At 48.9% G+C, this 26,902-nt stretch overlaps 2 protein-coding genes across 11 annotated transcripts in view; both read right to left on the reverse strand.

Moving 5' to 3' along the window:
* Positions 1-396: 396 nt before the first annotated feature.
* CRYGS (crystallin gamma S) lies at positions 397-11,644 on the reverse strand. Of its 2 annotated transcripts, XM_050965714.1 has the most exons (4): positions 9,694-10,806; positions 8,205-9,407; positions 5,037-5,279; positions 397-739 (listed from the first exon to the last, which is right to left on the reverse strand). In XM_050965714.1, the coding sequence occupies exons 2-4, from the start codon at positions 8,223-8,225 to the stop codon at positions 467-469; spliced, it is 537 nt and encodes a 178-aa protein (XP_050821671.1). In that variant the 5' UTR covers positions 8,226-9,407; positions 9,694-10,806; the 3' UTR covers positions 397-466. The 2 variants fall into 2 exon arrangements, with proteins under 2 accessions (XP_050821671.1, XP_050821672.1); XM_050965715.1 differs by lacking the exons at positions 8,205-9,407; positions 9,694-10,806 and adding an exon at positions 11,561-11,644.
* The window catches only part of TBCCD1 (TBCC domain containing 1), a 31,303-nt gene continuing 5,064 nt past the window's right edge, over positions 664-26,902 (reverse strand). For 4 of the 9 annotated variants that reach the window (XM_050965499.1, XM_050965500.1, XM_050965501.1 and 1 more), the window contains 5 exons: positions 25,995-26,361; positions 24,578-24,764; positions 23,920-24,417; positions 20,433-20,593; positions 11,187-11,809 (listed from right to left, as the gene is read on the reverse strand). In XM_050965499.1, coding sequence (XP_050821456.1) covers positions 20,464-20,593; positions 23,920-24,417; positions 24,578-24,764; positions 25,995-26,361 — 1,182 coding nt within the window. In that variant the 3' untranslated portion in view covers positions 11,187-11,809; positions 20,433-20,463. Of the gene's footprint in view, positions 740-5,191; positions 5,280-11,186; positions 11,810-20,432; positions 20,594-23,919; positions 24,418-24,577; positions 24,765-25,994; positions 26,362-26,902 lie in introns of those variants that run through there. The other 5 variants (XM_050965498.1, XM_050965497.1, XM_050965496.1 and 2 more) reach the window with 5 other exon arrangements.

A 26,902-nucleotide genomic window follows, 5' to 3' on the forward strand; every position in this document is an offset into this window, starting at 1 on the left:
CAGGGGCAGCACGCTGAGCTTCCTGGCTGTCTCTCTGCCTAAGGGCCACAGGGACATGCTGGCTGCTTCCAGGAGCTGCATGCAGCCAGAGCAGGCAAGGAGCCTGCCTTAGCCCCGCTGCATCAATGACCGGACTTTTAACAGCCTGGTCAGCAGTGCTGACTGGAGCCACCAGGGTCCCTTTTAGACCCGGCGTTCTGTTTGAAAGCTGGACCTGGCAACCCTAACAGGGTGGGGAGGGGAGCACTGGTGCCATGGGGAGGGGAGGAGCTGGCACAGGGCAGGGAGGGCGAATGGTAACAAAGGTCTAGCCCTTAGTGTGAGTGAGGGGTGGCTGTGGGGTGCAGTCAGCCGGGGCCCGACAACCGGAGTGGAAATAAGCAGGACAGGCAGCACTGCATCAGCCACTTGCTTTATTCACAGACTCCACGCAATTTCCCTAGCAAAGGGGGAGCTGCCCCACCCCTCACTCTGCAATGCAGCGGAAGGACTGGACAGTGGGGGACACAGCCCCCCAGTCAACGGGCTTGCGGTACTCCCCCTTCTCCAAGAGGTACTGCCTGCCCCGGAAGTTGGGGTGTTCATAGAATACCCAGGCCCCCTCCAGCACTTTGCAGGCATGGATTTCCCGGATGTGGAACTCGTCCATGACTGAAGGGCAGTCCTCTGTAGATTCGTACATCTGGCCACCAAAGTCCCCCTTCTCAAAGATCTGAATGCGGTGCTGGCTTCCACTGGACTGGAACAGGAGATAGAGAATCACACATTGCTGGGCACAGCAGCACAGTTCAGGCTTTTTCTCACTATACACAGGGAGCATAGGAACTGCCGGGCTGGCTCGCACCTGAGTCCAGCTCATTCAGGATCCTGCCTCTGGCAATTGCCAGATGCTCCAGAGGAAGATAAAGGACCCCACAACAGGCAGATGTACGGTAATCTACCTCTCAAGGTTTCATCCTAACCCCTGGTAGCTAGGGATTGATTTACACAGTGGAGCAGGAGGTTCTGTTTCCCTCCCAGAACTCTGAGTAGCATTAGCTGTTATGCCACAAAACCCCTCGCTCATTGCACTCCTGTGTAAGATCCTTCTGGTCTCATTGGCTTTGGATGGAGGCTGAAGGAGGCCACTGGCCATAGAGACCCTGGGTTTGCATGGGACTGTGCTGTTTATGAGCATCACAGGTGGACAATTAAAGGGGCCTCATTACGCTTGAGAGGCAAGAAACCTCCCCTCTCCCCCCAACCCTGGGGAATGCACTGATGATGGGAACATAGTGACTAGGAGAGGTGGGGGTTGGGGGAAGAGGTAGCTCCCAGATGTATAAAAGGACAGGCCTGACCAAAACAATCGGCTGGCTTTCCAGTTCACCTGGGTTAGTTTGTTGCACCTCAAGGTGCCCTTAGGCTCCCCCAACCTGTTTGGATTTTTTTTTTTTGCTGTACCAGTATTGGCTCCTCCACTGCCCAGGGGCATTAACACTTGAGCAGGCCCTGCAGGCTCAGAGGTCTGATTCTCCCCCACTTTACACCTCATGTAGTCACTGGCCCATCTCCAGATGGTGTCAGATGCTGCCATCCTGCTATGCAGTATTAGGATCCCTGGGTGGAAAAGACTGGATATGGGGCCGGGTAGGGCAAACCCAGGCTCAAGTGGGGAGAGGCCAGGGCACTGCTGGTGACAGATGAGATGCACTTTGGCAGGCTGCACTTCAGTGTTTTAAACTGATTCCCACTGCTTTAACCCTTCGGTTGCTTTCAGAACTGGAGCTGCAGTGAGCCCCAGGGCCGTAAGGGGTCAATGAGATGGTGACAGTCTGTACTCACATTTCACATGTGCAAGACGTTATATTTGCTGAGATTTCAAGCATTGAACAGCCATAAGCGCTGCAAGGGTGTTAATCTGCAGCTTCCCATGGAGCCTGGCCCACTCATCCCTCCCTCCCTCCCTGGTTTATTACCACCACCAGCTCCAAGCTGAATGCCACCGTTTCCCATGGGGAGATGAACTGCCTCGCCTCAGGGCAGCTTGTTCCTCTTGCCCTCCACACCAGAAAGGAACGCTTCACTGCTGCCTTGGATGAGCTGGAGTCCCATGCCCACATGGGGAAGCTTCCCATAGCTCACATTCATCTAATGACCCCCTAGCTGAGTGCCCCCATCAGTTGGCTCTTTCAAGCACTGATCACAGCTGAAGGCAGTCACATACCACTACGAGGCCTTGGCTGCTGGTGAAGGCAGCAGGGGAGGCGAAAGCCTCTAAACCAGGCACCAGCTGACTGGATTAATAGTCAGAATTACAAGTTAAATACTTCCACTCACTGTTTAATTATAGAATATCAGCAGGGCTCCACCACTGTAAAGCAACCAGAAGGGGCAGCTCTTTGAGACCAGTGGCAGGGGAGGTAGTGTCCTCTGGGGCTCACCCAGCTGTTCCAGAGCCCCCTATGGGACAGTATGCTCTGGCTGGAGGATGCTGGAGCAGCTGCTCATGCCCCAGTCCTGGCTCTAGAATATGGAGGCATGCAGTATTTAATGGGTTGGATTTCCCTCCTCTGGTAGGGGCAGTGCTCTGGGCACTAGCTGGCTGGACACTGGTTTATCCCCTCTTAGTTTACACCCCTTGGTTGCCACAGGGCATCACTGTTAAGCACACTGATTGCCTCCAGCATTACACTGAGACTTAGCCCCCTCTCCTTCCACGTGACCTGCATTTTTAGGGCTGTTTATTCCATACTTAACAGATCATGAGGCAGCTGCACTACAAAGCTACAAAAGCATTTGACCAGATAAATACATTTCCAACCAACACATGCAGGACAATGCAAAGGGATGCTGTATACCATCATTGAAACACTGCTGAGCTGCGTCCCTTTCAAAATCAGCTTTGGCCTGTGCTTTTGATGCACCTGGCTTTTATTCCCTGCCAGTGGAGAGGGTCACATGAATGCCAGCAGTGGATGAAAGCTTCCCTGCTCTTCACAGCCTAGTCATGGCACCAGGTTCCTCACGCTGGCAGGCTGAGCACAAGCGGCAAAGCCTTCCTTTAAAAGAAGGGCAAAAAAAGCCAGCCAAGCACTGTGTTCTCCTTTGATAGCCACCGGAACTCCCAGCGTAGATTAAGGAAGGGGGATGCTCTGGGAAAACTGCCTGCCCTTCTCTCAGGGTCCCATTTGCCTGTACTCAGGGGAACACGCCTTGGTTACCCTGTCACACCCTGCCAGCCTACCCCACCTTACCTTCCTCTAAACTTTTGGAAGGGAACGCGCCTTCCCATCCACCTTATGCATCAGCTGTTTCTTTCGCACCACTATTGAGTGTTCGCTGCCCCTTGCTCACTCAGCAGGTTGCCCACAGGGTGACCTGGTGCCAGCACCAGCTGCAGGACAGAGCTCACACCCACTCCTGTGTAAGAGCAGGTAAGCAGGGATTCCTCAGCGCAGCAGGTACACAGCCAGTATTTCCGAAGGCCAGGCCCCATGCCCTGCGAGTGCTGGCAGGAGCTACTGAAATGCTTGGATGGAGCGATTTGCGACCATGGCAGAATGAGAAATCTTAGATCCAATGGTCCTGCACTTGGGGCAGGTCCTGAGGTTATACGAGGCTTAAAAGTCCCCTTTTGCGCTCTCTAGTCTTGGGCAGTTGAGGGATCGATCTGGCTCAGGGCTGCTCCCCATGCTCTGCTAATGATCCTGAGAAGCAAGAACAGCCCTCCATGAGTTGGGGTTGTTCTCACCCACTTCACTGCTCCTTTCTGCTGCCAGCATGTGGCAAAGAGGACTCTGCCCTCTACTACAGGTCTTGTATCAAAACGCAATTGGCTTTATTTCACATCCTCACTGTCCTTCCCAGCCCCTGCTGCAGACAGTGAGCTCCTTCCACGCAGGCTGCACACATACCGTGAAGCAGCTGGAAGTCTGACTGAACAGGATGGAGCCTGTGTCCAGTTGAGTCAATGGGAAAAGCAGGCAGCACACTGTCTCGCTTCTCCAACCATATGTTGAATCCCAGGGAAGAGGGGGCAAGTAGTTTTGTTTTCAATTAACTTTAACTAGGCAGATGGAGTGTGGGATTTATGCACAGGCAGGCACCTGCAAGTCCTCACCAGCAGAGTGCTCCTTGGGAACCATTCCCTTACCTACACCCCACCACTAGGGGCTGCGGGCTGAGCCACTGCCTGGCAGCCATCTCCTCTCTCTAGTGCCAGCTGCACTGAAACTGAATGACCAGGAGATCGGTTCTAGCGGGAAGCAGAGTAGGAAACAAGCTACAGAGGTTCAGACAAATTCAGGCTGGCACAGGCCATGCAGGGGAGATTCTCCTGAGCATCTGAGTGGGGAGCACAAATCCCAGGGATGGGAATTCCCAGGGGTCTTGTGGCCCTAACTGACATAGGTGCTTAGGGAAATGTCACTATGTGTACACGCCAGTTGCTGCAAACTGTGTCTGCAAGGAAGAGGAGCAAACTCAGGAAAGCAGGGCACAGAGTAACTACCTCCCCTGTATAAATTCCAAACCCCAGCTGCCTAGAAGCAAACTGCAGCAACCTTATTTCCAAACAAAACTACGCTGACACCCCAATCGGTAGAGGTACCCACTGAAACTTACCTACAACCTGCCCAAAGCAAACTGCTTTTCTCATTGAAATCAGTGAGGGAGTTTCTCTTATCTGTTGACATCAAATTTCTTTGCCCCACTTCGCCGGGCCAAGGGGAAGCTCAGAGCATTTTCCTGTTGTTGGTTAGGCTAAGTTGCAGGAGCGTTTCAATACAACTACAGCCATGTTCTACATGAAAACACTGCAGCTTTCCTGGGAAGGTTTTCTTACTCTCTCTGCCTTCTCAGGGCTGTGGTTTGTTCACTTGCCCCTCAGATTGCAACCTTCTGATGATGCAGAAATTGTCCCATGTGACCTGCTGGGATTCTCTTAACCTTGTTCTCAAGTATATCTGGGACTATCCCATCCATTGTGTTACCGAGGAGCAGCAACACGTGTGCTTTGGGGGAGGCTGGGGAGAGGAATGGAAGGTCAGACTTACTAAGTGAATGGCTTTGCATGAGCTGAGGCGGTCATTAAGGCCCATCCAGCGCTGGTACTCGGGGTACTCGCCATGGGTCAGAACATACATGTTCCCTGCAAAGTTAGGCCGCTCATAGACAACCCAGGCACCCCCGTCCACTTGGATGGAGTTGCAGCGGCTTAGGTAGGTGTGAAAATCAGGGCAGTCACTGTCACACTCATAGCGACGGCCCTGGAAATGCTTGTCTTCGTAGAAAGTGATCTGAAACACAAGCAAAGCAGAGAGAGGGGAGGTTCCTTCTTCCAAACAGATGAGGACGGCTCAGTCAATGGTTCTTGGGCAAAAGCAGCGAAGAGGCAGGCTGAAGGGGTGCGAACTGCAAGTGCTGTCACTGAAGCAAGCATGCATTAGTTGCAACCATACCATTTTAACAAGGCTGACTCCTTAGCTACTGCCTTGGTGCATCATTAACTGTGAGCAGTTAAAGGGACTGCCGTGGGAAGAAATGACAAAACCTAATATTATTAGAATGGTTTGAATGACATTCAAAGAAAGAGGCAATAAAAAAAAAACTCGGGTGGGGGGAGAAGGTTGCTTTAGTTTAAATTGCTTGCTGTGGGCCCAATTCTGTGAAGCCTCATACCCATCAATAGTCCCTAGAAGAGTGAGCAGCCCAAAGGAAGGCCAGTTTTGTAACAAGAGCGACCAGGCTGGCACTGCTGTTTGCAACCCAAACACCACAGTTCTGTTCTCATTTTGATGAATGAAACTGCCTGTTTTCATTGGCCACACTAAGAGAAATGCGAAAAGTAAACAAACCATCAAGAGGGAAAAGGCTAGTCTGGTTCACATCTCGTCATTTTAATTATTTCAGGGATGGTTAGTAACAGAGGTAAAGACATTTAGGCTTGAAAGTCCCGCCTCCAAATACTGTGTGAGAGAGCTACTTGCGTGCTTTAAAACTAAGCATGTGAATGTTTGCATGATTGGGCCTTAACTATTAACTGCATGATTTTCCCTTTCATAGTTCTTAGAACATACAGCAGCCTGTTTCCACTTCTGAAGTTATGATGCCATAATATGACCATTTTATTTTACCACTGGAAAAAAGGTTCAAAAGTAAAATTTGTAAAATACATTTGACTTCCCTCCCCCATCCCCAATTTGCTTTAACCAAGCAAATCGAAGTTTTGTAGGCACAGAGAACAATTTGCTGCTCCTGTTTGCAGGCTGCTTCCCGTCCCCCTTCAAACATGACCACAGAAAGAACTGAACCCCTGAAGTTTATGTCCACAGAGCAAAGAATGGACTAACAATAAGGATCAGTATGTCTAGCCTTAGTGAGAAGAGCTCATGGGAATGTGTAAGGAACATGCTCCTCCCCACCAGCCCTCCACTAAGCTCCGTTCACACACACAGACTTCACTGCAGGTGGGCACAGATCCTTAGTTCAAGTGGGATGGCTCAGCTCTAACCTGCAGGGAAGTGACTGGTGAATTCTGGATTGCAGTTCTAAAGTCCTGGCCCATCTCTGCAATGGCCTGACAACCCACACAGTGCTTGGAGTGCACCAGCCTGAAATAGCCATCACATGTGACATTCCAACCCCTCAGTCAACCAACCAACCCCCTAGTGTAACTCTACCCCATTAACTGCCAGAATGCCAAGGTAGGGGCTCCACAGCACATAATGCATTTGGGATAATATGTGCTTGTGTGGGCCCCATTACCATAGCATCTGAGCTCCTTACAATCAGTAACAACAGCTCATGAGGCAGGGTAGTGCTGGCGTCACTATTATACAGGTGCTGAGCTGAGGCAGAGAGAGGCTAAGTGACTTGCCCAAGGTCACACAGCAAGTCTGTGGCACAGCAGGTCTCCCAAGTCCTAGGCTAGTGCCCTAACCACTGGGCCATCCTGCCTCTCGGAGGGCACTAGAGCCTCCTGCTCCCCACAATTTAAGTTACATCAGCAACAAGAAAAGAAGTTAGTGAAGCAGCGAGTGATTTTTAGTCAGTTACTGTCCACCAACAGGCTCAGCCCCAACACCACCAGCTGTCAGACAAAGCACCTTTCCCCCTGCTTAGAAGAGCTTAGGTCCCAGGAGTGAAGTAAGTTCTACATGAGCAGACCCTGGTGCCCACCTGATAGTGGGGCAGGTCTCTGCCTGCCTGCAGGACCCCGTTCTCATGCTGCGATGGGACTCGGAGACAGGAGCGGATGTCAAGAATATTTTGCATGGCAGCCTGTGCAGTGTCATTGTGCCCGTTTTAGTGCTCATGCTCTAGAAATAGTGGTGTAGACAGCACTCTGAAGCCACAGTTCAGGCTCTGAAGGCTAGGGAAGGATGTGGGCTTCTGAGCCCTAGCTAAAGCCCGAGCGGCACCTTCAAAGCACTGTCTGCACAGGTATTTTTAGAGTGCTCGCACAAGCCCTGCTAGCCCAAGTCTGTCACCCTAGGCTCGGAGGCTCACTCCAAAACGCTGGGGTAAACATACCCTGAAGAACCTCAGGTGTCTGGGCAGTGCCCTCTTTGGTAGTATGATACACTTCACACAACTGGTCTCCCCCCACCTGTGATCAGAGTCAGGCATCAGCATCCCAGCAGTCACGCTGTACTTTCTCCTCGACAGCCTAACTATGGAGCATACACTGGTGCTGGCTGCTAGCTTTGGAATTCAGATGCTTTGCAGACAGACAGAGCATCTTCCCACAAGCTTGCCACGCTCTTCATGGCACAGCAACCTTCCCCAGTAAGACACCGAGGAGAGCATGAGGCACTAGGCACATTTGAAAGTCTCCCCAACAGCCACAGCATTTGCCTCCCACCTCCGCTCTCCTGATGTACTGTAGCAGAAAGAGAAATATCCAGTCTGAAGGAAAAGGGAGGAGAAACTGTCTCTGTCACTCAAAATACAGCCCTGTATTTTAAATAGTCATTTTATCAACCTGAGCAAGCTTTCGGTTTGAAAAGCTCCTGTCCCCAGTGGAAAAGTCACGTGCATTTTTGAAACACTTGCTTTTTATTCATTGATCTTCTTTCAGAGAAATAACAGACTCTCCTACCACTGTGCAAAATTCTGCTCCATTACCCTAAGCTCTTTCTGCACTTCTGCCATGTTTGTAAACAAGAGCAGCTTCCTAAGTTGCATCTCTTCCCCTCGGAAAGATACACACACAAACTTACCCTGATTCCTGTTTTGGACATTTTCCGTTCTAGGCACTACACCCCAACTGCTGCAGGAATTCCAGAAGCAACTGCAAAGACCCAGAATCTGGGGGCCTCTTTTTATAAGGCTCCTTTTGTACCAGACATTCGCTTTGTCATGAGAATGGGATCCAAGAATTGAGTCAGTGATTCTATGGCTAGGGATTGTTTCTAGAAAAGCAAACAGGATTAGGGAATAAAGGGAGGCTTTGCTGTGCCCTTTATTTTTTGGCTGTTGCAACATCAGAGCTGAATGGTCTGCTGAGTCAGAACACCAAAACTCGGCCAAAAACATTCCAACTAAGAAGCCCCCTGCCTGGGGCGATGACACAGTTTGGCTGCTCTCTCTGCTTTGAACATGCTAAAAAAAGATTGATGGACTAGAATCCAAGAATCTCAGGCCCTGCGCCCCTCTGTAAAAAGGGACCAAGACTTGTGAGAGGACATTTTCCAACTGTTGCAGGGTGCAGTGGTGACAGGTTTCATAAACACATGCTCAGCAGAAGGATGGGAAGAGAGCCGGAGAGAATGGCCTCTGCTTAGAGGACACTATCTGAAAGCAAGTAACAGGAATGTCTGTGCAGCAGTGATAACACTGAACCGGGCAGTGTAGCCTAACGGATAGTGCATTGGACTGGGACTCAGTAGACCTACATTCTATAACCTGGCTCTGCTAGTCTGCTGGGTGATCTTAGGCCAGTCACGTCTTTCTGTGCCTCAGTTTCTCTATCTATAAAATGGGGATAGCGATATTGACCTATGTAGAGTGCTCTGAGATCTAGGAAACTCTAGATAAGACTTAGTTTTTATTTCTATTGCACCCTCCGTCTATAGCACTGTCATAAACCTTCCATCTGAGGGGCTCAAACTGCTGTTAAGAACATTAACAGACATACCCAAGGGAGAGATTTTTATCCCTATTTTACGATGAGGAACGTGAAGCACAGAGGGATTAAGTGAGGTGTCCACAGTCCCAAAGGAAGTCCATATCAGTGTCAGGGACAGAACTAAGATCAACTGTGATTCAACCACAAGACTGACTCGATGCACTGGGCTAGGTAAATACTTACCACAATCAAGGCGGAGCACAAAGCAGGGAACACAGGGGTGTAGATATCTGTGACCCCAGAAGTCACTCTGTTATAAACACCTCTCCAGCTATTGCCGGCACCACTCCAAAGGCTTAGAGAGACAAAGACAGCAGATGAATTTGGCAAGCAGTGCCTGACCCACTTAGCTGTTATTTCAAGTCTGTCAGAACAGATCCATTTCATCCCAATGATTCCACATACTGGTGTCTACACCAGCACACCTTTAAATCCTGCCAACTCCAGAGGCATCCTGAGGCCAATAGGTTGAACTAGATATCCGCCCAATGGCATCCTATTATCCTTCCTGCCTAATCCTTTAAGCATCAGGGTTCGTGGCTTATACACACTGGTTTTCTGCTAGATGTGAGGCTACTCACCACCATTAATCCAAGAGCTGTTTGTGAAGATCCCAGCATCCAGCCTAGGACTCAGCTCCCACTGAAGGATGTTACAGTGGCTCGGTATATTAATCCCAGAACTGGATTCCCTTTTGCTATCCCACATCCCCTATTTAAATGCTGGGTAGGTGAACGTCAGAGCCAACATCTCCATGTCTTCCCTGGGCCTAGGACAGACATCCACTTGTGAGGGGGTTGGTGGCGGGGAGCAAGGGATGGGGGAAGAGGAGTTTGCATGAGTAAGTTGTCCTGTGGGGGGCAAAATTGTGACATTACAACACTATGAGGGTGTGCTCCCAAATTAGATTTTTATCATCATCCTGCAAACGTGCAAGACAGATTCATCATCATCCACTTTGGATTGGGTAGTAACCCGAGGGTGTAGCTGGGTTTGTCCCACACCTCGAAGAGCCACGTCCAAGTCTTACCTTCACTTGTTACTCACGCAAAACAAACACAACTAGGTTAACTGAACTGATTAACCCCTTACAGGTAAGTGATTCTGTATCTCTGGCCAGGAGGGATTTATGTTACTGCCTACATAAACGGTTGTTACCCTTCCCTTTATATTTATGACACCCACTGATGGCCAGAAGTTTTGGCTGAACGCCAGAAGACTACATCACCAGCTGCTGTCAATCAGACATCACTCCTCCACTGAAGTCAATGGAGCTATACTAATGAAGCATGTGGCCCCACTGTCTCTCCTCAGACCATACCTCAATCCCCTTCTCCCTCCCCCTTACTGGCTCTAGGAGCCTGCTGGAAATGCTGACTCATGCATGCATAGTTCCAGAAGATGTCGAGGCTAGAGCATCAGATCCCGTTATTTTCCTTGTGCTCCACATATTTGGTTTCTCTGTTTCTCATTTGCCAGTTGGGTAAACATCTCACTATGCTGCATGTAATCAACCACGCAGCAGCTTGCCTCACTAATTGTGAACTAGTCAATCAGATGTACCCCATGAGCCCTGCTCATGCCCTAGATCAGCTGGCTCGAACTTGAGGGGCATCGGCTGAGGAGCTAAAAATTGCAGCGTAGACATTCAAGCTCAGGCTGGAGCCCAGGCTCTGGGACCCTCCACCCTCTCTGGCTCCTTTCTCTGCAGCTCCTTCCCTCTCACTCCCTCCCTCCCTGTGGGGCACCAACCCCAGAGCCAGATCTGCTCCCAGTCAACAGCAGAGAAGGCCTTGCCCCCACCACACCAGCACTGGGCATGGCTGCACTCAGGAGGGACTCCGCACCATGCGGGGGCCTGGCACACCCCTCTTGCTGCTGCCTCTGGCGACTCTCTCTGCTTGTCCTGCTACTTGGCAGCCAGGCAGCTCTGTACCAAGCCAGCCTTGGAACTGCCAGAGGCAGAGCTTCACCCACTGAGCTGAGCTAGGGTGCTCAGATCTGGGGGTCTGAGCCCCCTCAATCCTTGGCCACCTCATTATTGAGAAATCTTTTCCTAGGAAACATGCTTGACTTGGCTTAAAATTCCATTTATTGACATTTCATAGAAGCAAGGAGGAGGCAAAGAAAAAGAACAAGGCAATTTCATGAAACTTCATCCTTTAAGTGCTAACTCCATCTCCACATAGAAAAACACCTCGAGTTCATTTTACACACTGAAGACGGGAAAAAAAATAAATCAAACATTTTCTTTTCATTTATGAAAGAGAGCAACAAGCTCCTCCACAGACAGGTATATACAACAGCCCCGCGTCCCTGCAGCCAGCGTCACACCAGCGTGAATGCCTTCGCAGGATACATACATGCCCAGAATTTTAACTAGGCACCCACCCTGCCTAAAAGGCCCACAGCAAGGTGCAGGCTTGTCTTTGCATCACCTTTCCTTACCACATAATCCTTCATCTGGTTTCCACCTGAAGCCGGCTGGAGAGTTGATGTACCCCAAGTCCTGGAAATGAGCAAGGTGATGCAGTGATGTCTTGAACAGGACAGAAAAAAAAAAAGTCCAGCTCATGCTGATGCCAAGGTCCAGATATCCTAATTAATTTTGCAACACCACAGGAGTGTCTAACCAGCATGGCCCCAAAGTATTCACTGGAAACCAGTGTCGGCTTGTCACCATCCATCTTCACAACGCTGTAACAAAGCACAACTTCACTCCAACGATGCAATCACTAACAATTCAGTGACTTCCCCTCCCCAGGCCAACAGCTTACTAGAGAAAAACCCAGAGCATGATCAGTTTGACTTAGCAAACTATTCCTCACCCTTTGATGTGTGGTGATTGTACCCATACCAGGGGCAACTGTTTGGCTCCTTGTGCATGACCATTAGGAAATTCAAAAGATTATATGAGAAAGAATTCTTTGAGGCTTGAAGGAAGTGGCCACTAAGGGCTTGTCTACAGAGGGATTAATCCACAGAATTAATACACAATATTAACACAATAATTAACGCAAGCTGCACTAATAGTGTACACATGGGCTGGCTGTGCTTGCTTTCAGTCTGCGTCTTTGTGTCCACATGGCAGGGGCTTGCTGCGCACTAAGTGCCTGGCACTCTCAGAGGGTATCCCATGGTCCTTTGCGTCAATGCTAAGCAGTGTAAATGCTGGAGTTGCTCTCGCTGCATGCAGTGGGATGCATAGAAGCCAGTGAAATTCCAGGACTTGGAGTAAATTCAAAAATTTCATGCTTCAGCTCTCTCCAGCCCATCATTCCTCTCTTTCTGGAGAGGCGAGTGCCGTTTGCAAATTGCTGTCAGCCAGCATGGACCCAGCAATGCTCCACACCACTATGCTGGCAACTGCACACAGGAAGAGGCTGTTCGGGATGTAGTTCAGCTCTCAAAGCTGAGCAACTTGGGCAGAATCCAAAGACAAAGCCACCACATTACCGAGTGGATGTGGCACCTCCAGCAGCAGCTCCTTCAGCAGCAGGTTGGGCAGTGGTGGAGGAACAATGACAAAGATGACGATGAGGAAGACAAGGAAGATACAGAGCAACTGCTACTACCAGAGCTGTTGCTGGAGCAGGGTCACACTGTGCAACACCTTTTCAGGGCTTGGGAAACCAGTGGGGATTGGTGGGAAAGGACTGTTCCATAGACCTGGGACAACCAGCAGTGATGAAAGAATTTCAAGATGGCAAGAGCTATCTTTTTTGAGATAGCCCCAGAGCTGCAGTGGCAGCATACCAACATGCAGTGCCCAGACCCATAGAGATGCTGGTCACCAATGCCATGTGCAAGCTGGTCACCTCCAAATGCTACTGATCCATAACCAGCCAATTTGTAATATTCAGGAGAAAGTTGATGGCTTTGCACATGTGGGGTTCCCAAATAACATTGAGGCAATTGATGAGACCCACATGCCAATTGCTTGTCTCCCGCACCATGGCTCAGAGTGTATAACCAGAGGGATATTTCTCCATGGTGTTCCAAGGGCTGGTTGACCACCGTGGCAGATTCACAAACATAGGGTGGCCTGGAAAGGCCCACAATGCTAGGCTCTTTCAACTCTAATTATCTGAATGAATAAAGAAGAATTTGCCCCCAGCATCATTCTGGACATTAATGATGTGGAAATTGCTCCAGTTATCGTGGGAGACTCTGCTGCTGCTGCCCTGGTTCACGATCCTATCGCCTCAGTAGCTGCAGAATGACAGCAGAGTGTGCATTTGGCTGTCTGCAAGGAAACTGGCACTGTGTGGAATAGGTTAGAAGCTAAAGGGAAAAAAAAACATGCTGCATATTATATTTTGCACAATATTTGAGATAGTAAGTGAGAAAGCCTTTCTGATGGGTTGGAGGCTGGGGTGCGGAGATTTGCTCAGGGGTTTGAGCAGCCAGCAAAATGTCCAATGGAAAATGGAAAACAGCCAGTGCAGTACTGTCAGGGATGTCTATGGCTCCTGGAGTTTCAGACCTGAAAATGTGCAGCTATACATCCAGCCGTTATCCCAACTGGGAAAGGACTGTGAGCTGTGCAGTCCCTTTGATTGGTGGTAGATGTGGCAATCCTTATTTTATTTTGTCTGTGCCTTTACCCTTTTGTAAAAACCTCTGACTTAGTCAAAATGAATAGACTGCCTGCATAAAGTGCATCGCTGACTCTTTCTGAATGGATTTTTAAACCAGCAGAAATGAAGCTTTAATTAAACAATGAAGCAAAGCTTTAAAGTGACAGTGCAGTGGACAGCAGACTACAACAAGGGCTGAATACACGCTTCATAGTTGCCTCTTGTTCTTGGGGCGTCTGGTGTTGAATGGCAGGGCTCAAAGTTATCAGGGGGACTGGATGGTTCAAAAGTGCTGCGTTCCCAGGTGCAATTGCTCTCGCTGCCCTGAGCTTGGGCCAGTCGCTGCCCTGCAGATTTCTTGCATCAGGACCTGGGCCAAGAATGCTGCTTGACAAGGCCTGGGCCCCAGTGGAGTATGCTGTGAGAGCCAAGATCGGCACTCTGGCCAGTTCATAGCACGTGCGGATGCAGGACGTGATCCGGGAGGATATTCTTTGAGATGAGACCAGGAGTCCTTTCATCCAGTTCACCACCACTATGAACTGGTTCGATTTTCTAAACAGCTTAGCAGGAGGGAGTGCAGTCTCTGCTTGCAGTTACTGGCATGAGGCTTAGGGTAAAAGACAGGCAGGAAAGTGTCGTGGTTGGTGTGGAAGTGCAATACCACCTTGGAGAGACAGGCCAGGTGTGGCCTGAGTTGCACCTTATCCCTGTGGAAAACTGTGTAAGGTAGGTCAGAGGTGAAGGCCTTTAGATCAGACACCCTCCTCGCAAACGTAATAGAGACCAGAAAAGCTACTTTCCATGACAGATACAGGAGGGAGCAGGTTGCCAGAGGTTCAAATGGAGGCCTCGTGAGCCTGGAGAGGACCAGGTTAAGGTCCTGTGCAGGGACAGGCTGCCTGATCTGGGGATGTAGGCAGCCCAGACCTTTGAGGAAGTGACCAACAATAAGGTTGGCGAAGATGGATCGACCAAACGCTCTTGGGTGGAAGGCCAAGATAACAGCGAGGTATACCTTTATGGAGGATGACAGCAGGCCTTGCTGTTTCAGGGGTAGGAGGTACTCCAAGATGCGGGGTACCAGCGCCTCTAGAGGGGTTGTGACACTGGTCACACCAGCACGAGAATCTCTTCCACTTTGCCAGATACGTGGCTCTAGTGGAGGGCTTCCTGCGGCCAACAAGGACCTTCCTTACTTGTTCTGAGCACAGAAGTTCCATGGGGTTCAGCCATGAAGCTTCCAAGCTGTGAGGTGGAGGGACTGTAGGTCAGGGTGACAGAGGCGACTGTAGCTCTGAGTAAGTTGGGGAGGAGAGGTAATGTGACCGGTGTGTCCACTGACCGCTCCAGTAGGGTAGTGTACCAGTTTTGCCAAGACCCCCTCCCTGCAGACCTTGAGCTGGACCTCGTGCACGAGAGGGAACGGGGGAAAGGCATAGAGCCGGTGACGTCTCCAGAGTAGCAGGAAGACATCTGAGGGAGCCTGGGCTGTGACCGTGGAAGGAGCAGAACAGTAGGCACTTCCTGTTGCATCAGGTGGCAAACAGGCTGACCTGGGGAAACCTGCACCTTTGGAAAATGAGGTGTATGACATCCAGCTGGACAGACCACTTGTGAGTGCGGAAGGACCTGCTGAGGTGGTCCGACAGCGTGTTCTGAACTCCTAGTAGAAAGGATGCTTCCAGGTGAATAGAGTGGGCTATGCAGAACTCCCACAGCCGCAGGGCCTCCTTGCATAGCGTAGCAGAACAGACTTCCCCTTGCTTGTTGATGTAAAACATGCCGGTAGAACTGCTAAGCATTGGCCTTGTAGTCGGGCCTGAAAGGCCTGGCAGGATAGGCACACTGCCCTCAGTTCCTTGATCTTGCTATGTAGGGACAGCTCAAACATGTATCTGACCAAACGGATTTGGGACTGCACCTGTCCCTTGGTGTGGCCCCTGAGCGGCCATTCATCGAGGTAGGGGTATACCTGCACTGGCTGTTGATGGAGGAAAGCAACCACGACCAGCATGCACTTGGTGAATGCTTGGGGGGCTGCTGAGAGGCCTAATGGTAGGACAGACAGTGAATTGGTAATGCTTGTGGTTGACCATGAAGCGTAGGATATGCCAACGTGCGGGACGAATTGCTATATGGAAATATGCATCCTTCATCTCAAGGGCTGGAGAGTACTGCCACGATCTGGAGCTGTGCGGAGTCACTAAGTGGTGTCGGGACCAGGACCTGCTGCGTAATGGGGACTGATACATGGATTGATGTTGTGAGCAGGAGAGCTGGCACAACCTAGAGCAGCACCGGGACTTTATCAGCGGTGCCAAGGGCTGAAGCATAGCTGGTTTGCCTCGAAACAGTGCCATACGATGTGGTACTGGAGGCTTGGTGCAAGGAGTGGGTGACCTGGGCACTGTCATGGCGATGAGGTCCCTCATGGTCTCAAAGGTGTCCGAGGTGGATGGTAGCTCTACCTCCTTGATGACCTGGGCTGGGGAGTCCAACGGCACCAGACTCGATGGTCCCTTTGCGGGGGGAAAGTCGATGGTGCCGTCTCTGCATATGTCAGCACTGGGTGCGCCTTGTGAGGATGCACCCCATTAGCCGGCTCCAGAGGGGTGGACCGCTGGGACAGAGAGCTGCTTCTGGTGCCATTTCTGCACTGGGGAGTGGGGGCAGTGCTGGGTTGATCCCACCAGTTTTGGAGCGGGGGTGCTGCGGGTCTCTGCCAGAGTCCGTCCAGGGTGCCGCTTCCACCACTGCCGCCAGGGCGCTATGCACTGTGAGCTCGGCGCCAGGTCCTGCCGCGCTGGCAGAGGCTGAGGTCTACGTGCCATCTCCATAAGGAGCTGCTTGAGGTGAAAGTCTCACTCCTTTTGGGTTCTGAAGTGAAACCCCTTGCAAATCCTGCACCAACCGGCTTGGTGAGCCTCCCCCAGACACTTTAGACAAGCGTTGTGGGGGTCACTCATTGGCATGGGTTTGCTGCAGGGCTTGAACCCCTAGGACTTGGGTATGTGAGCCCTGCCAAGAAAAAACAGTCCGGACAGAGGATTAACCCCCCCATCCCAACTGCTAACTACTAATACTAACTAACAATTACACTAACTAATATGTACAGAGAACAAACAAACAAACAAAAAGTAGGGAAACATGGAAGAACTTGCTGAGTAAGACGCCATAGTTCCAACAACCGTCACTGGCAGTAAGAAAAAACTGAGGAGGTGCTGGGTCGGCAGGGTCATATATTGAGCACCATGAAGGCACCGCTCCGGGGGCTCCACAGCTGACCCGATGGGTGTTCCTAAGGGAAAAACTCTCCGACAACTGCGCGCACCTAACTGGAATCAATGTGAGCAATCACTCGAAGAAGAACATGGCTGGGTCCTGGCTAAGGGCATTGGATTGTCTGCGTGCCCACTCGCAGCATGCACTGCAGCAGAGCATTCTGAGCTTGTACAACGTCCTTGAGCGACCTACGCATTTGTCTTTCTTCCTCCACAGTGCCTTTTGCCATGGCAACGCTCTCCCTAGCCACTGTGACGCTGTTTCTAGCCACTTCAACAATCTTGTTCAATAGCTCCCTGTCTTCTTCCATCTCTGACCTCAAATACAACTACCAGCTCTTCACCGGTTTCTTTTTATTTGGGGGGAGACGGTCTACAATGAAACCCTGCTATTTGATCCCAAATTCTGTTTCTTCCCCATCAGCCATGGATAAAGCCCCCATCCTTGAAGTTCTGGCCACTGCAGGTGCCACTGCTGAGGGAGTAGGGAAAAAACCTAGCCAGGTGGATGTTAGTGGTATTCCAGACAGGCTAGGATATCTTTTTTAATGTGTCTCTCTCATTCCCACCCCACCACCCCTGAGATTCTTCTTGTCTTGGTGTGCCCTCACAGCCAGTAGGTGGTGTGTGCTCAGGAGGGCTAGATTGGCTTGAGTTGCAGCTGTGCCTCAGAGACTGGGGGTGGGATTGGGAATTATATTCCGACTCTGGCTTTGCAATTTGGCTGCACCTTGGAGTTGTTTCTACAGTGTCAGAGGAGTTAGTGGGGCGCATATGGAATGAGCAGGATAGTAATCTGTGTCCTGACTCTCAGTGATGTTACACTGAGGCAGGTGATTAGGTGACAGAGAATGGTCTTATTAAACAATGGCAGAAGGCAGACCAGTGAGATACACTGTGAAGTTCTTCACCAAGCCGGTTCCCCAGAAGCGTGGCAGGAGGAGTAGAGGGCATGCCAGGGCAATGACTGTGCACCTATCCCAGATAAAGTGCGGGGGGGGTGGGAATCAAGCAATTTCTCTGATTCTACTTTATCTCCCCTGCAGACAAGCTGAAAGTGCAGAGAAAAACAGATCAGGTTCTGCACTGACTGTTCGAAGCATAAACTGCTCCAATTCTCTATGTAAGTCTGTGGAAAGACATTAAAAGCTGAATGCTATCCATAAGGCTGACCTCTTTCCATGTATGAATGCATGTTTATAGCAGGAAGCTTTACAGGCATGCAATGCCCATGTCATCTGAGACTACCAACCAAACCCCTTTGCCCAGAGCCACTGTCTCAAATGGCTCAAAGTTGCACAACTGAGTGTTTTCATTATTCGAACATGCTGTGGGAGGGGGGCAAGGGAGTGAGAGAGGGAGTTGCAGGGGTCGGCAACCTTTCAGAAGTGGTGTGCCAAGTCTTCATTTATTCACTCTAATTTAAGGTTTCACGTGCCAGTAATACATTTTAACCTTTTTAGAAGGTCTCGTTCTATAAATCTATAATATAGTCTTAAACTATTGCTGTATGTAAAGTAAATAAGGTTTTTAAAATGTGTAAGAAGCTTCATTTAAAATTAAATTAAAATGCAGAGCCCCCCGGAACGGTGGCCAGGACCTGGGCAGTGTGAGTGCCACTGAAAATCAGCTCACGTGCCACCTTCAGCGCACATGCCATAGGTTGCCTACCCCTGGAGTGGAGATTGCAGCTGTGCCATGCTGCCAGCCACTATTTTGAGCAGATGGACAGGAGTTTGGGGGTGGGGGGGGGGGAAGAGGGAGCTCGCATCTGCCAGACAGGATGCAGAAAGGAGAAAAGAAAATAAGATAGATGGATACATGTCCTAAGTGGGAAATGCTTGTAAAGAGTTGATGGTCGAGGTTTTCACCTGAGACAGAAGCCAATTGCTCGGCTGGAGTAGACGTCATTTTGAAAACATAGGCTAAGAAAGGGAGGCAGGTGCTGGGGACTCGGAAAGGCTCCCAGCTCTCACCCGCCAAAAAAGGCTGTGGCCATGGGGCACTTGGATCAGAAGCTAGCACAGTGGTGTCATATTACAATAATACATTGTAAAGATAAATCCTATGAAGGGCATGTAATCTGCCTCGCAGTCTCAGCCTGGTTTCTGGCTCACTCATATGTCAGGAATCAGGATCTTGATTCTGGCGGAGATCCTGACTCTCTGGGGAGAGTCCCTCACTGCCCTCATATTCCTCTTCTGATGACTCTTGCCACTTGTCTGAAGTCTACAGCAGGAGTATCAGGGTCCACAAGCTCCTCAGGCTTGGTAATGATGTAATTGATCAAAAGCCCATCTAGCTCCTCAAGAAATAGGTAGGATACAGTTCCACTGTTGGACCTTTTCCTGGCACTCCTGGCTTTAATCTAAGTCCTCCTGAGCTGTTTACTCTTTATCCCACACTGGTCAGCATCCTGGTTGTGGCCCCTTATGGACCCCAACTTAGCAATGTCCAAAAAGAGATCCTTCATCTGGTGGCTGGCCACAAGAACTTGCTGCACTGACCCCCAGCAGGCAATGAGATCTGGGGCACAGCAAGGCTCCAAGTGGGTGCTTAAGGCATGTTTTAAAGGCTGCCGGAGCATGAAGGAGCGCCAGTATATTTGAACCCAGGAGCAAATGGGCAAACTCTGTTCCCATGACAATTTTTAAACGGGGGAAGGAACATCCAGTCAACTTGATCCCAGAGTAGTGGAAGGTGCACAGATAAACAGACAGATCAGTAATGGATACATGCACAGAAATGTGGGATACCAGCTGAATAACAGCCGCAGTACTGCACGGCAGCACCGTGTCCACACAATCAACTGCACTAACTCAATTTGCATCAAACACAATACACTTTGAAAGAAGATTCCAGAATTTGCAGTATAACTGCGCTCTAATGAATTACATTGTGAGTGTACAGGCATTTTCATACTAGTCTGACTCGAGCTACTGTGGATTAAACCCCCGAGTAGACAAGCCCTCAGGTGCCTGGTGAGTGGCAGGAGAAGAGGACAAGTAAGGGCATCAGAACAACTAGGCTGTTCTAACTGATTTGGTTTCAGACTATACCTGAAGTGCACATCGTGTCTATGCAGATACATGCAGGCTGGTTTGTCAGACAGATACTATACACAGACCAGAGACATAAAAGTGAAGCACTTCAACCTCATTTCAAAATTATTCTGTCAGAAACTGAAATCAGAGATCCATACAGAGCTCTTCAGCCAGAAAGGCCATGGGGACGGAAGGAAGAATTGGAGTGCACGAGGGAGCAGACAGACGCTCAGAGAAGGTTTTGGCTCCAAACTGAAAACCAAAGCCAGATCTAAAGCTGTTGGGAGGAAGCCCACAGACACAATTTCGCACTCATTGTTTCCATCTGGCTACCACATGCATACAAATGTATGTAAAGTAGTATGACAATTTCTCTATCATGTAGCAGGAGAGAAACTGTCTCAGTACTCACCCTTCCTTTCCTTCTGTTAAAGAAGAGCAACCTATCCTGCTGCTTGCTTGGAGCCTGCTGCAGGAGGCACGAGGCTGTCCAGCTGCTGACGATGTCCTGTGTGAATTAGCCATTCATAGAATTTGTTCTCCACCAGCACCTGGAACTGCTTCCTCTGATCTCTGAAACCCACCAGGACATCAGCAATGTAGCAAGTGAAATACAGTCTTGTAAGCATTCACACCACACTTCCAAACATCTCTCCTTGGCTACTCAAATGAGTAGCCTTTTCCATCTTCACCGAAACAAGCAACAGATCTACGCTTATCATGCCTAACAAAGCCATTGGATTTGCTTCTCATATTGCCCACACGGGAAAGACTGAATTCACCTAATAAAAACTATTAGTTAGAATATCCGTGAGAGAGAGAGACTGCTGGGGTTGAAATAAGCCACGCAGACTTTCCCACACTGCTGTTACTATACCTCTGCTCTGTAGGACTTCTGCCCTAGGATTCTCAGAGCACAAGACAGGCAATTATACATACTTAAGGCTACGAGTCTGTCACGGAGGTAAGGGATTCAGTGACTTTATGTGACCTCTGCGACTTCAGCCTCAGGCGATGGAGCTCTGGTTTCAATGATTTATTGTTTATTGCCCACGTCCTGTGACCTTAACAAAAAACCTACATCACATAAAACTTAAGTCTATACATGTCTGCCATTTGTAATCCAGGCAAGATGTAAATAGTAATCTCCAGAGGAGAGAGTGACACATTAACCCCATGCTACTTCCCAACACTTCACGTAATGGTATTAAATCACTCACGTCTGAAGTTCTGCCTTTACACAAGACACACACACATACACACTGGAGGAGTCAGGATTCAAGATAGACAGATATAATATAGTGAAATAGAAATTCTGAACCAGAAGACTGTCAGATAACCAATGCTATTTTCAAATCTATTCAAGTCTTGAAATCTGCACTGAGTGCAAAGAGCACCTTGCTCAAAGACAAGGGACTCTTCAGGCCCTAAATAAAAGAAGGTGGTCTGGAAGGACTTGAGACTGAGTAGTATCATTGGTCTGTGATTTATCATTGGAACTCTGGCTTCATCTAACTAAACTGAGGACTGAGACTATCCAAAATTAAACAATTCAGAGAAGCTATGGATTCTCTCCATGACTTGGCTTACTGACCCCCAAATATAGAAGCCACAGGCTGAGCCCAGAACAGGGAAACAAAAAACAGCTGAAACACAAGCTATTGTTGCTTCCTTCTCTTCTATCCTTTAAAACTGAAGACCAGAGTTCTCCCTTTTTGTGGGTTTGTGAAGGAGGTTATAAGAACGTAAGAATGGACATACTGGGTCAGACCAAAGGTCCATCTAGCCCAGTATCCTGTCTTCCAAGGGTATGAACAGAACAGGTAATCATCAAGTGATCCATCTCATCATCCATTCCCAATTTCTGGCAAACAGAGGCTAGGGACATCATCTCTGCCTATCCTTCATGAATTTACCTAGTTCTTTTTTGAACTCTGTTATAGTCTTGTCCTTCACAACATCCTTTGGCAAGGAGTTCCACAGGCTGGCTGTGCGTTGTGTGAAGAAATACTTCAGTTTGTTTTAAACCTGCTGCCTATTAATTTCATTTGATGGCCCCTAGTTTTTGTATTATGAGAAAGAGTAAATAACACTTCCTTATTTACTTTCTCCATGCTAGTCATGATTTTACAGATCTCTATCATATCCCCCCTTAGTCATCTCTTTTCCAAGCTGAAAAATCCCAATCTTTTTAATCTCTCCTCATACGGCAAATGTTCCATATCCAAGAATTTTTGTTGCCCTTTTCTGAACCTTTTCCAATATATCTTTTTTGCGATGGGGCAACAACATCTGCACGCAGTATTCAAGATGTGGGTGTACCATGGATTTGTATAGAGGCAATATGATATTTTCTTTCTTATTATCGATCCCCTTCTTAATGATTCCCAACATTGTTTGTTTTTTTGACTGCCGCTGCATATTGAGTGGATGTTTTCAGAGAACTATCCACAATGACTCCAAGATCTCTTTCTTGAGTGGTACTAGCTAATTTAGACCTTATCATTTTATATGTATAATTGGGATTATGTTTTCCAATTTGCATTACTTTGCAATTATCAACATTGGAAGACAGTTCGTTGCAGTTTGTTTGCATCAAAATGATACCAAGAGTAAAATCATGAAGACAGGACCAGCTAAATTCAGAACGATCAATATCTGGAGTCCTGCACTCCTATCCAGCCAGTTTGGCATCAAAAGAATATGTTTTAATTTATTCAAAACTTAACAGGCTAGGTGCTGAAAAAGCAATAAGTTGGTAAAAGTGTAGATTAGTATAGTATGCAAAATCAGCTACAAAAGTAGACTGGAGACTTGACTGTGTTAACATGTTTTACTTACAGAACTACAAGCTTCTCATTTTGTGTTTGAGGAGTTAATACACAGAGTAAACCCTATAATATGCATGTTCTTTCATTTCATAAAATCTTTGCACAATTTTTCCTGTATTTTGTGAGCTTGTAACACACACACACATGATTTCCTTCAAACAGAATAAGGTGGGAGGAGTTTTCAATACAAAAGTGGATACCAAACGCTACCAGCGCCTCACACTCACAGTGCACTCATGCATAAAACACAGACTAGATCAGTGGTCACCAGTCTATCATGATTGACTGCTCGATTATGGACACTCTCCCAGTTGATCGCGATCGCTAAAAGTCTGGCAGTGCAATGAGACAGCTGCTAAGGCAGGCTCTCTGCCTGCCCCGGCCGCATGCCACTCCTACCTGCAAGCACTGCCCCCACTGGCCAGTAACAGGGCACTGTAGCCAATGGGAGCTGCAGAGGCGGTGCCTTCAGAGAAGGGCAACGCGTGGGGCCACAGGGGCGTGTTGGCCCCTTCTGGGAGCAGCATGGGACCAGGGCAGGCAGGGAGCTTGCCCTTAGCCTCACTGCACCACAGACCGGGAGCTGCCTGAGGTAGAGTGCGGCCCGGCGGGAGCCCACACCCTTCCCCCCCGCCCAGAGCCAACACCCCATACCCCCTGCTTCACCCGAAACCCCCAGCTCTGAGCCAGCACCCCATACTCCCTCCTGCACCCAAACTCCCTCCCAGAGCTTGCATTCCTCACCCCCTCCCAAACCCCAACCCCTACCCCAACCTGGTGAAAGTGAGTGAGGGTGGGAGGACAGCAATCAACGGGGCGGAGGCGGGGGATGGAGTGAGCAGAGCAGGGCTTCAGAGAAGGGGCAGGGTAGATCCTGGGGTGCCCTTAAATTCAAAAAGTGATCTTAGGTATAAAAAGGTTGGAGACCAGTGGACTAGATAAACAGACCTCATGCAAGGGCATTTTTGTTCAGTAATGTCAAGTCAAAGATTTGTACCTGTATGGACAAGTTGAGTTTCAGAGCATTGAATATACATTCCTCGCCTTCTGGAGGAAGCCAATACTCACTTGGTTAGTCCTGCCTCCTTCACAGTTTTTTGCCAAACTTGTATCTTCTGCTCTCGTTGACTCAGTGCCTTCTGGTATGCATATGGCAGCCCCCCAGGCGTTTCTGTCGTGTCTCCTTCCATCTCAAAAGGAATAACAAAGGTATAAAACTCATTGGGGGGTAAGAGTCGGAAGACACTGGCATCACTGTTCTCTTTGCACACAAGCATTGGACTGTCCCAGTAGTTAGGCACTGTAGCCAGGCCCATCCGGGCCATGTGGTCCTCAAGCATTGGGTAATGGGTGTGATAAGGGGCAAAAGTTACTGCTTGGTTACCCAAGAGAATGAGAGGGTGTGTAGGCGTGAGAATGTTGAAGGTGCAGCCTGTTGTAGAAGAGATAGACAGACGGTAGCAGATGCCAATAACTTTGACATTATCACAGCTGTGGAGGTGAATGGCTGTCTGCACAGGGCCCAGGACAAAAGTGCTATTCCTGCACTTCTCAATGGTCACAGATCTGAAAGAGAGAAAGATCACAAGTAAGCCAGGATGCCCAAGAACAGGACAAGGCCACACACTGTTCAAGTGGGATTGCCATGTCTAATGGGAACCAGGAAATATCAATGCAACCCATCCAAAGACATTTCACTGCATCCCCCAGGATAATGTAAACTCACCGTAAAGGGGAGAGCAGATATATGAAGGACTCATTGCAGCGATGGATCTTCACATGAGCACCTACCAGGGTATCCGAGCTCTTGGCCAGTGTCTGTTTGTAGACTTGGCTCATCACCACCATGCGGTGAACTTCAGGAACCATATGGGCATTGCAGGCAATCTTTGCTCTCTTGGTTGTTCCTTCAACTGCAAGGCAAAAGTTACATACATTAGCACAAAGAAGTCTGAACATATTTCCTAAGCAGGCAGACCATGACATCATATTTCACCAGGCAGCCACAGAGTAAATAGCCCATCAAAAAAACAGTCACCCTGATGCTTGGGATTTAGATCCCAACTCTCTTTGCAAAATTCCTGCTGAACATAAGGGCTCTTTCTGCCAAATTGAGAATTACAGCAGTCTGTAAATTTGCACCACTGTGCTGATGGAATAGGAGCATGTCTGTTCCAATGCATTCTTACCAAGTGGTGTGCTCCCTGTAGGTATACAGCCCTCAGGGCACTTGTTACCACAGGATGTTCTTTCATTCTGTCTGATGGAATGGAATAAGACTAGTTTTCTCTCTTTGAAAACCTATAATCGCATGTTAAAGGAGATCAGGAGTCTTCATTCTGACGCCCACAGACAGATCAAAGATAGCTTAGGTACGTCAACATGTGCTGCAGTCACACCTCCCAGCTGCAGTGCAGATACTTCCACAGACTGCCCTCTGCAACCCTGGGCAAGTCACTTAATCTACACTGTGCCTCAATTCCCATTTGTCAAACGGGAGTAATAATACTGACCCACCTCAGAGGAGTGTTTGAAGGTAAATTCACTAATGTTTGTGAGATACTCAGATGCAACAGTGGCTGAGGCCATGAAAGTACCTGAACAGCTAGAGGACCACTCCATTCATCTGTCAGTCCCCACTTAGGAACAGAAGAGTAGTAACATTAGTCAGGACTGAATCACATTGACAGAGCTATATGGAGCAGCTTATACAGCAATTCCACCTAACCCTGGGTTTAGCTTGTGCAATCAATTGTTTGCTTTCTTGGCCATTAACGTTCACTATGCAGCAGAATGCACCTTCCAAACAAATATGTATTTTTAAGAATAAGAAAGCCTGCTAGCAACAGCCAATATACACCACACAATATCTGGATATCAACTTGAAGCAGGGAGGGGGGACACATGCAAGCTAGAGAACAGAGAGGGAGTAATGAGTGTTAAATAGGAGAGTTTGGAAACAGGAAGTGAAAGCATTTTACATGACCAGCTCTTTCAGCTGTGAACTCCCGCTTCTCTCCTGTAAACCAGAAGACAGGCAGGAGAGCACCAATGCCCACAAACCAGACTCCTGATCAACAGGAACAGAGGAGAGTGGAAAGTTGATCCTAAAACTAAAGAGCAAAGCCAAGGCTTTCAAATACCTTGCTGTGCCCACGCAAGTTTCTTCCCAGACTTGAGGCAGGCAGATGTCCCAAACGGGCTCCCAGTCAGGCAGGCCCTCAGCCAGACCTCTAGCTTGGGGAAAGAGAAGGCTTTCGTAATCTTCGAGTAGCCGTTCTTCACATGCAAGGGCTGCCAGAGAGCAAGCTCATGAAGAGGATGGACAGTCCTGGTTTTGTTCACAGTCCCCTCAATGAGAAAGCTGAGAGCTCGAACAGCTTCAGGGGAGACCAGGCTACCGTGAGTGGAATGGGAAGAGGCTGAGAGCTGGTCCGGGTCCAGTAGCAGTTCCAGCAGATCCAAAAGGTGGTTCTGCACAAACGCTTGGTGGGTGTAATCATTCCAGTTCTTAGAAATCAAAACAAAAACAAACAGAGGCGCTCTTACTGGGCTGAGACACTTTCCCAATGCAATATCCATTGCATCCTGCTCAGATCCCACCCACAGCAGCTCTAAATGGAGAAATCAGTAGAAGTAGAATACAGACTCTTCCCCCGAACCATTAATTCTGCAGGCCTTCTCTTACCCCCACAACAGACTCCCCCAGCAAATAAAAGACACTGGATCCACTAGCCATCTTCAGAGTGGAAGAGGTTCAGTAGTTCTACTTGCTGTGGCCATGACCAACCAGTCACTATATTAGTTAGAGTGAGAGAAGGAAATGGATTCCCACTCCACTCTTCATGAAAAGGTTCAGCACACAGGTGCTTGGAAATGAGGGTGGGAATGAACTGTAATGAACACCTGACAGTCTAAGCCTCCATAAAGGCAATTATGGTTCCTATTGAAGCTGGATGCTTAGAATAGATACAATCAAGTACTAACTCAGGAGGAGTTGTGAGAAAAAACCTCAGATAATCCATTATGAGGAAAAATCCCATCAAACATT

The sequence above is a fragment of the Gopherus flavomarginatus genome, chromosome 8, assembly GCF_025201925.1.
Source record: "Gopherus flavomarginatus isolate rGopFla2 chromosome 8, rGopFla2.mat.asm, whole genome shotgun sequence".
Lineage (NCBI taxonomy): Eukaryota > Metazoa > Chordata > Testudines > Testudinidae > Gopherus > Gopherus flavomarginatus.

What these genes read in the sequence shown, in the direction of transcription:
- CRYGS (XM_050965714.1), bottom strand. Translation starts at nt 8,225, where the DNA reads ATGTCCAAAACAGGAATCAGG. An exon ending in TGTCCAAAACAGGAATCAGG is followed by an intron (nt 5,280 to 8,204) that starts GTAAGTTTGTGT and finishes CTTGTGTTTCAG; the next exon opens with ATCACTTTCTACGAAGACAA. An exon ending in CATGCAAAGCCATTCACTTA is followed by an intron (nt 740 to 5,036) that starts GTAAGTCTGACC and finishes CTCCTGTTCCAG; the next exon opens with TCCAGTGGAAGCCAGCACCG.